The sequence below is a fragment of the Filobasidium floriforme genome, assembly GCF_021052385.1.
Source record: "Filobasidium floriforme strain CBS 6241 chromosome Unknown HD553scaffold_1, whole genome shotgun sequence".
Lineage (NCBI taxonomy): Eukaryota > Fungi > Basidiomycota > Tremellomycetes > Filobasidiales > Filobasidiaceae > Filobasidium > Filobasidium floriforme.
Window position 1 is genome coordinate 1,703,642 of NW_025763622.1, and position 12,105 is coordinate 1,715,746.

General features: G+C 53.4%; 4 protein-coding genes across 4 annotated transcripts; all 4 read right to left on the bottom strand.

Moving 5' to 3' along the window:
• Window positions 1–157: 157 nt before the first annotated feature.
• Window positions 158–1,745, bottom strand: HD553DRAFT_303402 (uncharacterized protein). The gene is made up of 5 exons (XM_046178871.1): window positions 1,375–1,745; window positions 1,196–1,292; window positions 864–1,120; window positions 726–798; window positions 158–665 (listed from the first exon to the last, which is right to left on the bottom strand). Exons 1-5 carry the CDS (start codon window positions 1,600–1,602, stop codon window positions 196–198), a joined length of 1,125 nt encoding a protein of 374 aa, XP_046040437.1. The 5' UTR covers window positions 1,603–1,745; the 3' UTR covers window positions 158–195.
• Window positions 1,746–2,323: 578 nt separating this feature from the next.
• HD553DRAFT_338503 (uncharacterized protein) lies at window positions 2,324–3,655 on the bottom strand (the record flags this gene model as incomplete). Its single annotated transcript, XM_046182349.1, has 3 exons — window positions 2,324–2,375; window positions 2,444–2,873; window positions 2,950–3,655. 3 exons carry the CDS (start codon window positions 3,653–3,655, stop codon window positions 2,324–2,326), a joined length of 1,188 nt encoding a protein of 395 aa, XP_046040438.1.
• Window positions 3,656–5,144: 1,489 nt separating this feature from the next.
• HD553DRAFT_266093 (uncharacterized protein) lies at window positions 5,145–6,637 on the bottom strand (the record flags this gene model as incomplete). Its single annotated transcript, XM_046177462.1, has 4 exons — window positions 5,145–5,218; window positions 5,296–5,686; window positions 5,763–6,038; window positions 6,113–6,637. The coding sequence occupies 4 exons, from the start codon at window positions 6,635–6,637 to the stop codon at window positions 5,145–5,147; spliced, it is 1,266 nt and encodes a 421-aa protein (XP_046040439.1).
• A 510-nt stretch (window positions 6,638–7,147) lies between these two features.
• On the bottom strand, window positions 7,148–12,079 carry HD553DRAFT_347267 (putative DNA-directed DNA polymerase). Its single transcript, XM_046183283.1, has 13 exons — window positions 11,607–12,079; window positions 11,090–11,533; window positions 10,932–11,024; window positions 10,666–10,861; window positions 10,426–10,610; window positions 10,149–10,360; window positions 9,914–10,091; window positions 9,742–9,850; window positions 9,493–9,677; window positions 9,326–9,430; window positions 9,058–9,264; window positions 8,593–8,989; window positions 7,148–8,524 (listed from the first exon to the last, which is right to left on the bottom strand). Exons 1-13 carry the CDS (start codon window positions 12,024–12,026, stop codon window positions 7,428–7,430), a joined length of 3,828 nt encoding a protein of 1,275 aa, XP_046040440.1. The 5' UTR covers window positions 12,027–12,079; the 3' UTR covers window positions 7,148–7,427.
• Between the last annotated feature and the right edge of the window lie 26 nt (window positions 12,080–12,105).

Below are 12,105 nucleotides of genomic sequence, written 5' to 3' on the forward strand. Positions count from 1 at the left end.
AGCAGTTGCCTTTCTACATCTCCCACCTTTTTCACTCTCCAACAAGCAGTGACGACTATATGTGCGATGCGAGGGGTCACTGCAGATGACCTGCGGAGTCAATATTTGGCCAGATAACACTCTTCACTTGACCGAAAAACTGGATTGCACTTCCGAACATGTCGTAACGAATTATATCTGCTAGCGAGTCCCGTTCTACAACGTTCTGACGCTCCTTCCACCCTGCGCACCGTCCTCATCGTCATCCGGGCCTCCTGCTCCTCTAGACCGAGGTACTAACGACCCTGTTACCCGCTTCCAAGCCTTGTCTAGCACTTTTAACTCGTCTTCGTCCGTGAAGCCTAGCTTTGCTGAAGACCGTTGTACGTATTCCGGCTCTGACCCCAGATCTGGAATCTCAGGCAGCGAAACCGTGTATGAAGAAAGGTCCTCCTCTTTGTTTTTAACCTTGTCCTCCGCGGTGAACATGGGTTTGTCTGCCTGGCCGTTCGAGCGAACGCAATGCTCGGCAACGCCCCGCATCGACTGTATGATATCAGCCAATGCTCCATCTTCAGCCTCAGCTAGCCTAGAGGTCCAGCTAGTCAGAATGCCAAGTAGGGTTCTCTGGAATGGCCTCAGAAAGCCCCGATCGACGATAGCATACGATATCGCTACGAGAGCGTCTAGGTGTGTAGGTTTCGATAAGCTTGATGACATCTCACTTGACTCGGCAGCGAGCTCACCTCTAAAACGCCCGTCCAGTGCATAACATTGTGCCGCTAACTCCGCCATAGGACCGTTAGATCCTTGTGTCCACTACGACATGCTTATCGTGCTGTCAGCTTGATACATGGTGTATAAGTCTCAGTTGATTCACTCACCGTCCGTCTCATACCATCAGCCAACACTCGTCCCCATTCCTTCGTTTGCGTCCTTACAGCGACCCTCATCATCATATCGCCTATTTCTCTCGAAATCTTGTCCCATACTAATTCCATGCCTGGGTGATATGGTATAATATCTGCCGGGATCTGAGCCGCGGAGATGCCCGAGTACCTGCTCGGACAGAGTAGCCGTAGAGACAGGTTGAAAGCTCGTGCGAACTTGTGCTGGTAATATAGCTGTATGATATTCGACTCTAGACACACAAAGCATAAGAAGTCAGCGCAACACAGGCAGAACGATCAGATGCGGAAGGAGTGGAGTTACTCACCGACCACTCTAAGATCGACGACATCCACCCAATTTTCGCCCGTAACGTTGCGGTCCCGTTCGAAGTGATGAGGATGCCTGTCGAGCCCTAAAGACCACTACTGATCCGAGAATATCTTCTAACATCAGCCAAATCCAGTCTTTTCATCGGCATGATGGATAAGTGCGAGAACGACTCACCCATTGTTCCGTGATTCCATGCTCATACTTGTACTCCCTCTTGCTGATCTCGACAGCCTCATTCATCCGCTCTTCTCTGCTCTTCTTCTGCGGCTTGACCACCGAATCGAGTTCAGCATCGACATCGTCGTCGAGGAGAAGTTCGGCAAAGTAATCCTCCTCGAACGTAGATTCTTGTTGTACGGAGGGTACCGTCGGCTGCGGGATGGATGCCGAGCTCGTAGTCATGTTTTGGTAGCTGCTTCGCGTCTCGTCGGCTGAGCGAGATATAGGTTTTCGACTGTCTCCACGATGATCGATGGCACTGGAAGGAGATGTAGCGGCCTTTGCCTACCAGGTAGCTAGGTATCGATAGGTGGTCGATCGAGGTAGATGCAATTCAAAGATTTCGTATTCGAACCGATGCGGTCGCCGGTCTCTTGAACGGAAGCAGAACTCGAAATCGCAGAGAGCGGCAGCTGAAACAGTCATCATTTCATTTGTACATCACACAGTCCTGTACAGCCATAACAGGAACAGCCAGTTCTAGGATCGATCGCAGCCTTGACATAGCGCGAGCTTCGAAGAGATTCTCGAACCAGGCAGCGTAGACCAGCCCGACGGATCCCTCTGCGCTTGCCGGTTCCGTTTTTGCATACTATACAGGGTCACAGGCCGACCAGACCATATGCCCGAAGTCGAGAGAAGTATATCGAGAGTAAGAGTTCAGGAAAGAGAAGAAAGTGGCCAGAGAGGCATTGTCCAAGATTCGTGATCCGATGAATGTGAAGAGATGGGCGTGATTTGTTTGGCGGATCCTGCGATGCGCGATGTTGATGAGACAATGTGAGTGGGAACAGGGACGATGATGTCGATGGCTGAATTCTGTGATCGGTCGGAGATTCGTTTTGTAGAGTAGCAAGAGTGGAGGGGATACATTGGAAGACGTCGGTCGGACGGTTGAATGCGATCAGGTCAAGATGAGAGCGGGTTGACCGTTGACGGCAAGCAAGTAGGTGCGGCTGGCAAAAACAATGCGGATGATGGTGAGCTGACGCATCGCACAGAGCACAATCTCTCTGGGACTCACTTTTCCTCGACAATCCCCTCTCCATCCTCCTCGAGCGCCTTTTTGATCCTCTCGGCGACCCTTTCTTTTTCGTCCATCTCCTTCTTCTCCAACATGGCCGCCTTGCCGTCCCCGCTCCAGGAGGAAGACGTCGTCGGCAAGCTCCCTGCTACGGTCGACCTCCTCGTCTGGGCGTTTAACAACAAGCTCGAAGGTGTGACGGGCGAGAAGGAAGAGAGGGGTGAGGTGGGCGCCTTGTGGTAGGACGAGGACGCGGACGGGCCGAGCCTAGAGGACATGAATGGTGCGACGCGGATGCAACCCCATGCGCCCCCGTTGGCGGTCGAGTGGAGACGGTAGGTCGAGCGGATGCCTCGGAGGTGAAGCGAGTCGATGAGGTTGTGCAACGCCTTGAGGGTCTTGTCGCGGAGGGCTTGCATGGACGAGAGGTCTGCAACGATAACGAATCACAGGATGTCAGCCACATGTGCTCTAGGCTGGTTCGACCCGGTAACACTCCGACTCACCACTGTAGCAACCGGGCTCCCAACAGGGGACGTCGACCATTAATTGAAACCTCACGCTCTCCCTAGCGACCCCCTTTCTCCACCCTTTGCTCGGCTTCTCCCTGGGTCTCTGTGCGGCCATCAAGCTAGCCCGTCGCCCGCTCATGATCCCCACCGAGGGAGGAGAGACTGGCAGTTTGACCTCATCCCTCGCTTCGTCTTCGTCGTCGTCGTCCATCTCGAAAGCTCCCTCACCGGCATCTTCCCCCGAGTCGGAAGACGACTCGGACGACCCGACGTCCCCCATCAAGATCTCGTGCAACTCTTTCAACGCTTCGTGCACCGAGTCCATCCGTTTAGCGGGGTAGTTGGACCCTTCGGCTTCGTAGTCGAACGACCCGTACGTCGACATTGACTTGCTCACATGCGCGCCTGCTAGTCCCGACGGCGCTCCCAATGTGGAATACTGCCTTCCGAGCGCGGTCGGGTGACCACCAGTGCCCAGACCGGTCGTAGCGCTTTTCCCGGTCGTGCTCGGTTTGTCCGAAGCCAGGGTGAAAGGAGGTGGAGTCACCGGGTGGACGATGCCCCGGAACGAAGGTGAACCGTGAGGAGACAGTGCGAGTGGGGAGCCGATGACGTTGAGCTTGTGAGCCAGAGGTGAGGGGGAGACGCAAGAGCGGGGCGAAGGCGCTGCCGATGAGCTGGGCGAGATGTAGGAGAGCATGTCGAGGTTGATGATGTGGTTGTAGTGCTTGTCGTTCGTTTGATGCCGACGTAGACTAGCTTTTTAACACGGATTGCGAGATGCGACAAGTGGTATAAGCGGAATGAAACCGAATTACCGGTAGCTTGGTCGCCCGAGTCCTTGACCTACTTCTTCAATGGCGAGTCTTTCGAGATTTATATATACTTCGTAGCAAGTTTGGGAGATGTGATCTTTGGGTGTGCGATCGTGTGGCTCGCTCAGCTGACCTGGGACGAGAGATTCCTTTGATGGGATTGTGTGATGTGATGTGGTGGATGTTGTACCCTCGAATCTAAAGGTTACGCGCACGGGGCTCCGCGAGCAGAGGGGGATCAAAGGGGAAAGGGGGAGGGGGGCACCCTGGGGGAAGGGGGACTGGGTGGATCGGCGGTGGATCGACGACGACGATGGGTGTTACTGGTTGATAGCGGTCTGGTCAGATGACCTTTCGCAGCGTGGTAGTCAGGGCGAGCAAGGACTTGGATCCGTGTGATACTGTAGTCGATGGCGAGCTTGGGAACTAGCGAGTCTTGTCGAGATAAGCGGCGGATCTATTTGATCTAGCGGACGGCCGAGAGGGTTCGAGAGATCGAGAGACGTCAATCTCATACCGCCACACAGCTAGACCCAAATCTCCTCACCGCTGAGACTCACGTTATATACTAGTCGGTATGACCTTGTCAGCAAGCTAAAAGCCGAACGTTTTGAAGCTAGGGCTAGCGTACCTAGCGTAGCTAGCGTAGAGAGCGTGTGTGTGTTGTTTGCGTTGTCGAACAATCGATCGGGATCGAAAGGCTGCTAATCTTAGCGCGAGAAGAGGCTTCGCTGATGCAATACGAGCTCTTTGGGTAGATGATGCAATCTGCCAACAACCTTGCTTTTCTAGTGATCAAGCGATCCGAGCGGTGGCCAAGATATATCCCATTCAGTTCCCCTTGCCTGTTTACTTTTCCAAGGCTACGCAACGATCTCACGTTCGATATCCTCCGATCCGTCAGATCATTCCACCGAACGGATAAAGACGGATCAGCGATCAGCGAGAGACGGACCGGGCCGTCCCCTTGTCCCTCGCGCTACCCTCTGCCGAGCTCTTTCCCACGCGCTCTCATCCGTATGAACCTGGTCGAGGGAGGTCATACCTCGTCCTATTCCGTCCGAGCCCTTGATTTTTCGTCATCCCGTCCTACAAGCTACAAGAAAACACACTAGAGATACAAGATACAATATTACAGGCGAATGTAACGAAATCAAATCCTCCGACTGCCCTCTTGCGAAATCAGCCCCTTATTCCACTGACGCTCCCCGAATTTGTGCTCGTCTATAACGCATCTATCCTGAACCCTGCCCGCGCCCTGCCTGATCTAGGTATCGCTAGCTTCCTGACATCCTCATATATGGTCCTTCGATTCCTATCCCACGTCAATTGTCCTGGTGCAATTGTGATTGCCTCGCAAGCCGGTTTCTATTCTCATTCCTCCTCGGGTCTCGATTCGCGGGGTTTCCAGGTCCCCGCAAACTTGTGTTCCACCATCGCTTCACGGTCTAATTTCGAATACGAATAGTACGATCAGCATACACAGTTATCGTCGATGTTGACAAAGAAAGCACGTTGGGCTCACGTTTCCTAGACATGGCCCCGAAATTCCCTACGCCCGGGCTGAACCCAGTCACGGGCAATACCACAACCTCTCCGATTCTCACCGGTCTCGCCAATCTCCTCAGATCCGTCCACCTGACCCCATACTTGACCCGCAAGTATCGGAGCACCGAATCCGTCCATACGCCCGGTCCAGTCCATTCCATTACGCCTACGGGTCCGCCCGCGTTAGGTTCAGAGGTGATATCGGGTAGGGTCGTGTCCGAGTCTTGTGGTGACCGGGTGGTAGAGTCAATTTGGTGTTCACGTGCCCAGGTATAGGCTCGAGAGGTGGCACGGGTGATCCCAAGCAAAACGTCGAGGAGGATGGGATGACGAGGGGCTGACCCGATGGTCCATTGTACAATCTGAAGCTGCGAGCGTGGAGACAAGCGAATCGTCAGATTGCCTCGCGCAGTGATCCAGATACGGCGCCGACGTCGCACTCACCGGTCGAGGCCACCAATCATGCCAGTCTTCTCGACCGCCGACATCGCTCTCTACCCCGACAACAACGCTCGCTACGTCCAAAGACCGTTTCATCTTTTCCAGTTCTTCCGGCGTCGGCTCATGCTCCTGGTCTTCCGGGAACAACCAACCCCGGCCTTGTCGAAAGAGGTCTGGCTCACGGCCCCATTCGGACAGAGGTTTCAAGGGTCTGGTATCGAGATCGGTGTAGATCCCGCCATTCAGGTAGAGAAGGGTATACCTTAACATGTCCGAGTGCTGAAAGCGCAGGAAAGCAACGGATCGAGCTGAGTTCAGCGAGAACTGTCTTTGACAAATCGCAGCCGACTCACCATGATCCCTTTCGGCAGCGCATCCCAGACCTGTTTCAATCGACTCGACCCGAGGTTCCGATCGACAAACTTTTCCGCAGCCTGATCGTCTATGAAGATGACGTCCCACCCGTCCTTGTTCTCGACCCAGTCAGCGACATCGTCAGAGTTCATCCTTGAATCGTCCTTGTCGGTCATGTAGATCTTGCGAGAGATGCCCGTTCCTCCGAGTGCGGGCAAGGAGATAGCGGATTCATTATCTTTCGGCGTCCATGCGTTTAGGTACTGCTCAAGATCCTGTTTCAGACGGATCTGAGAGGCCGTCGGAAAGTGGTTCTCCAGGAAACTATCCAGGTGTTGCTTGTATTCGACCAGCGTTGTCGGACCCCATTGGTACGCGTACTCGGCTTCGAGACCGAGAGAAGAGCTTGGCCTCAGATCACCAGGATTGTCAATCGCTGCAGGTAAGCCGTATATCAACTGATCCGAATCAGGTCCTGTATAACCTGACAGGGTAGGTCGGGAGGCGTCGATGTCACTAGCCATGCCAGCTGAGGCTGTTCCGGTTCCTTTGGAAACACCGATACGATCTCCAGCCTGCTGTATCTCCTCGGCACCAGGCAGCCCTGCAAAGTCTCCCCATGTTCTCGTGATATAGATCAATCCCCATACAGCCAGTGCACCAATGGCTAGCTTGGTAAGTAGTCTGTGCCTGGCTATCGACGTCCGGATCGCAGGGACCGATGGAGAGGTAGGTCCAGCTTCGGGATCGTGCGTGAAGGACGGTTCGACCTTGTTCTCGGTCTTTTCCCAGATCATAATTGACAACGAGGCTCCCAGCGAGAGTTCTGTGAAGCGGTATTAGGTGCATCAGGCGTTGCGGTTGCTCAGCACGGAACAGCGGCGAGGTCGAGAAACAAGGGCTTACCGAGATCAGTACGTTTCCCAATCAACTTCAAATCACCAAGTCCAGAAAGGTCTTGTTTCACGGCGTACGATTCCTTGACATGTTCGATCGACTTGATGACAACAACTAGCTACACAGGCTCGTAGGCCATGCACAGGTTGCAGGCGTTGATCCCCTTTTGTATGTCTGCGAAACTCGACTCATCTTCGCAAGTGCCGAATCTGTGTGCCGACTCGGGCGATCAGTACGAACGCGGAAGCAAATGAGTTATAAAAAGGATTGCTGCCGAATGACTGCGCACATGGTCGAGATCTTCGTCCGTTCCAATCGCGACAATCTACATTTTCAATCCAATCCCGTACAAAGTCAAACAAGATGCTCCCTTTCTGATATTACAGGCCCGAGGCAACGACCCCTGTGGCATCCAGCCTAGTCCTTCTTGGCCACCTTCTTCTGCTTCTTCTTTGGTGTACCATCCTCGGTCGCGCTCTGCTTCTTGACTGCCCCACCAGCCTTTTTACCCTTCTTTGTCGCAGTCACAGACTCGTCAACGGTGCTGGCCACCTCGCTGAGCTTTCGCTTCTTGTCCGCCTGCTTCTGCTGCTTCTTGGCCGCCTGAGCCTCTTTTGCCTGGGGGTCGACGAGGAGCAAAAACTGGCCGAGCAGGGTAAAGACGGAACCGTTGTTGGCCAGTCGTTCGGTCTGTCGCAAGGTCAGGTCGATGTTCCGGAGATCTTCTACGGACCAGGCCTGGGCGAGCTTTTCTGGGGTGTCGAAGACAACTTGGGATAGTCGAGCCATCTGCAAACAGGCCTTGATGACCTCTTTGACACGGGGTGCGTTCCACGATCCAGCGGCGGAGCCCTTGGTTTCGAGCGCTTCGTACAGCACCTTTCGGCAGTCCTCTACGTACGCCTCGACGCTCCCCTTTTCACCGGCTTTGACCACGTTGCTGAACTGCTTGGCAACGGCACTCAACAGGTTCAGAGCACTGAGATAGTGGAAATCGTTGACGGCGTCTCCACGAGCATATCGAAGAATATCGTCCCGTAGCGCCCAAGCTTGAAGAGGTTGTCGCTCCAAGTAGGCTTGGAAGAAGGTGGGCGACAGCTTGCTCGTTTTTCTGCTCAAAAAGTCCTTCAACGAAGCCCGGTAGATCTCGGTGACGGCGCTCGCAGCGCCCTCGCTCTGAGATAGGTTGAACGCCTTGGCCATAAAGATGCTGACGTTGCTGCAAGCCTTTCCGACCTCTTTTGAAGAGGTCCTCCGAGCAGTGTTGTGAATGGCTTCCAGGGTCTTCTTGGCTGCCTCGACGTCCTCAATCACGGGGACTTCGACAGCGTTGCCGAATCGGCGGAGCAAGATGGCCTTGGCCTTCTCAGCCAGCGATTTCTCGGCAGGAGCGCTGCTCTGAGAGAGCGTCAAGAGGATGGGGATGAACGAAAGGACCAAGGGGTTGGTCTGTTGTTTCCGCAGATAGATCTCGACGAGATCGAGGACACGCTGCTTGAAATGCAGGGCTTCCACTGTGAGGCAATATAGGCCGAAATCAGCGCGACTGATCATAAGGATCATCCATATGCTTGTATCTTACCAGCGCTGTTTCCCTTCTTGCCTGTCCGCCTCTCTTTGAAGATCGAAGCCAGTTTTTCGTCCAATGCCAACATCTGGTCATCATCCATCGAGATGGACTCCTTGTCAGACTCGGAATCATCGTTGTCCTCGTCAACACCATCATCTTCGTCTTCGTCGTCCTCCATGGCATCGTCATCCTGATTTCCATTCATTTTATCGCCACCTGACATTCCGGCCACTTGCAAGGCTTCAGCCACCCGTCGGCGGAATTCGGCGTCAACCTCCATGTTGTCGTCTTCCTCCTCAACAGCGTCATCTTCAGACTCGCTTTCCTCTTCATCCTCTTCGACTTCGTCCTCGTCCTCGTCCTCAACTTCATCGTCGCTCTCGTTGCCATCTCCGGTCTGCTCCAATTGCTGTTGACAGGAATAGAACGAAAGCGTCAGCGCAAGCGATGACATGATGCGTATTCGGTCGTACGTACAGCGATCAGGTGCTCGATCGTTGAAGGTTGCACCTCTGAGGATAGTAGACCGAAGACCAGGCTCGCGAGCGATTTGAGATCACTGGAAGCCTTGTCGAGGTACGCAATGAGAACATCAACAAGCAAGTCGAGAGGTGGCAAGGGTGCTTCCGACTTGGATGATGACGCTGCCGGTTGCGACAGAATGGTGGCGCAAGAAACGATATCCTGGAAACGTTGATACCAGGTGAGCCTTCTCCTTGTCATCAATTGAAAGGTGCCAACTTGCCTCGAGGCTTTCGTAGGCCTTGACATCATCTCCGTAAGTCTGCAAAAGACCGAAAGATAAAAGAACTTCGACACCCTTTTTTACGTCCGAGGATAGCGCAGAAGCCTAAGAAGCGATCCAATATCAGCATGTATACTGGGGATTTGACAGGCAAGCGTAATCCGTACTTCTCGCACATCCTTCAAGGCCTTTGATGCTTTGGAGCGGTCCGCAATGATCTCGTCGTCGACGTCGATTGCCAACGAAACGTGCTTGTTGTCCTTCTCCAACTGCTGCAAAGTCTCCAGAGCTCGGGACAGCCACAATCGACCCTGCGAATCGCATCCCTGCAGCTTGGTGGCTCGGTCTTCTTCTGCACAACATCAGAAGGAGGTGAGTTCTCGGAAGACATGGCTTGTGGGTACGACAGAGCTGACCTTTGATTACCCTCGCTTGCGTTGTGAGCTCAATGATAGCAGAGAAGAATCGAGCTCGACAGACTGTGGCGCTGGCTTCAGAGATGGGTGGTTGAGGACGGGTGTGAAGCTTTCAGGTGACAACAGTCAAGTCAGCCGCAAATTCGTAGTCATTGCCATTGCAGTGACATACAACTTCGTGCTTGCTCTTCTTGTTGACCTTGTCCAGAATGAACAGTCCGTGAGCAAGCAGGAAATCGAGAACGGTAGAAACCCATGAATCCTCTTTCGGCAGAGTCGGGCTTCGAATCAAGGCGAAAAGCTGTTCGAACGCCCAGGCTCGCCTGGTCTCGATGCTGGAGCCGTCGACCCTACCATTTCAATCGATCAGCGGCCGTATGATCTCGGCCGAATCCTGTATGACTCACTCGTCATTCTCGGCCGTCTCTAGAACCAGCTTGGTCAAGAACTCGACGTATTGCTGGACTCCGTCCGTATTCAGGTTGCCCATAATGTTTTCCACCGTCTTGGTTCTGGTGACCTTGTCGAAGTTTCTGGAACCATTCTTGCCCAACAACTGAGACAGCAGGGCAAATCCGACCAGAGAGTTGCTCTTCGTGACGTCCTGTACTTGCTTGGCCTACGATAGATCGCGGGTTTGTTACTTCGGCCGCCAGATAAGCGGATTGCGAGAGATTGGCTTACAATACGCTGGGCAGCTTTGTGTAAGTAGCGATCCTCACCCGACAGGTGGTTCATCCAGCACTTCATGAAGTTTTGAGTGAAGATGAACGGCAGCATCTCGTCCGACAACAAAGGCAACGCCTTGGAAACGACCTCGAAACCCCAGTATTTCCTCTGGGGCGTAGAAGTTGGCGCGAAAAGGGTTTCTGCGGAACTTCTCGTAAGTATATACTCGTTTCCATCGTCCATCAATACGCTCACCATCGACGGTTATGCGGTAGAATTCCTGGAAAGCAGCTTTATCCTTGAGGCTGGCCTTCTTGGCATCTGCGCCGAGGTACATGTCGAGGATGATATCCCAAATGAAGTGAACCTTGGGTTTCCAAGATCCAGTAGTCAAGGTCGAGGCCACGGGAGCGCCTGATGGGGCTGCAGGCTCGATGGACTCGTTTGTCTCCTGCGAACAGGACAACCCAGATCCAAGTCAATAGCGTGCCAGTCGACCACGTCTCAAGAGCTGTACTCACCTTGAGAAGCTTGCCGAGAATGGGAAGATTCTGCCCTGAAAGAATGATACCATTCTTGAAGGTCGGGGCCAAAATCACCTTCCAATTCAACTCCTGTTTCAGAACAGATCAATTCAGTCCAAGCCGCACGAACAGTGCAAAAATCGTGCGGGACTTACAGGTCTGGCTTCTTGAAGGATCAGAGTTAATGCAGCCTTGTCCTGGGTCCACTCCATTCCCCTATGCTTCTTGCTAGACTCCTCTTGCTCGCCAGTGGTACCGTACATACGTTGCAATACCGCCTTGACGGCGTCTTCTCGCCAGTCAACCTCACTGTGCAACAAGCTTTTGACTCCAGTTAGGACGGTCCACCATGCTGACTCTCGGATCCAAGACTTTTTCTCTCCAAGAGCCATCAACTCTCCGATACACAGCTTGAAGTCCTGCATCGTCGCCTTCGATTGGAAGAGTATGCCGGATTCCACTACAGCCGTCAGACCGAATAGCCGAGCAAAGAGGTTATCCCGCTCCTCCGTGCCCTTCATCGCATTTGATGTCTGAGATCCTACTAAGATGAGGGAAATCACATGCTTCGGTGAGACGGTGTCGATGGTAGCCAGTAGCTGAAGCGGATTCAACGAGGCTGATCAATAAACCCGGTTCCCGTGCTAGCAGCGCCGGATCGTTATAACTAACCTCTGTCAGCACAACGGCAAACCCAAAACGACTGTTCTCTCGGGAACTCGCAAGACCTCTGATCAATCGCTTGATAGAGTATCTGACATCTTCGGAGTTGCGAGTTTCGAAGATACGATCCAGCTTGGCGATCTCGGCGTCCTCCTCATCCATCTCTCTCGTCCTTTTCGGCTTGTCATCCATGTCATCGTCCTCGTCCACCTCGACCCCAGATTCATCGTCCTCCTCGTCTCCATCGTCTTTTTCGTCCTCGTCGTCAGAGGCCTCCATCAGTTCATCCCCGGCAGAGGTACTCTGTTTCGCCTCATGCTGTTTTTGAAAAGTGTGCAAGGCTGTTACCAGCTCTTCTGACGCATCTAGTCGCGACTTTGTGTCGTTTGAGGATAATTGCCAGAACAAGGGCAATACATTGGAGGCCATGTTGAGTCTGCCTTGCTATTTCGACGGGCCTTTCGGTATGGTTACAACTTCGGTCGACCTTGTTACATGGTTCACATGC

What these genes read in the sequence shown, in the direction of transcription:
- HD553DRAFT_303402 (XM_046178871.1), bottom strand. Translation starts at nt 1,602, where the DNA reads ATGACTACGAGCTCGGCATCCATCCCGCAGCCGACGGTACCCTCCGTA. An exon ending in CTGATGGTATGAGACGGACG is followed by an intron (nt 799 to 863) that starts GTGAGTGAATCA and finishes AGCATGTCGTAG; the next exon opens with TGGACACAAGGATCTAACGG. An exon ending in ACTGGACGGGCGTTTTAGAG is followed by an intron (nt 666 to 725) that starts GTGAGCTCGCTG and finishes CTACACACCTAG; the next exon opens with ACGCTCTCGTAGCGATATCG.
- HD553DRAFT_347267 (XM_046183283.1), bottom strand. Translation starts at nt 12,026, where the DNA reads ATGGCCTCCAATGTATTGCCCTTGTTCTGGCAATTATCCTCAAACGAC. An exon ending in CTACCGCATAACCGTCGATG is followed by an intron (nt 10,611 to 10,665) that starts GTGAGCGTATTG and finishes GAAGTTCCGCAG; the next exon opens with AAACCCTTTTCGCGCCAACT. An exon ending in GCAAGCGAGGGTAATCAAAG is followed by an intron (nt 9,678 to 9,741) that starts GTCAGCTCTGTC and finishes GATGTTGTGCAG; the next exon opens with AAGAAGACCGAGCCACCAAG.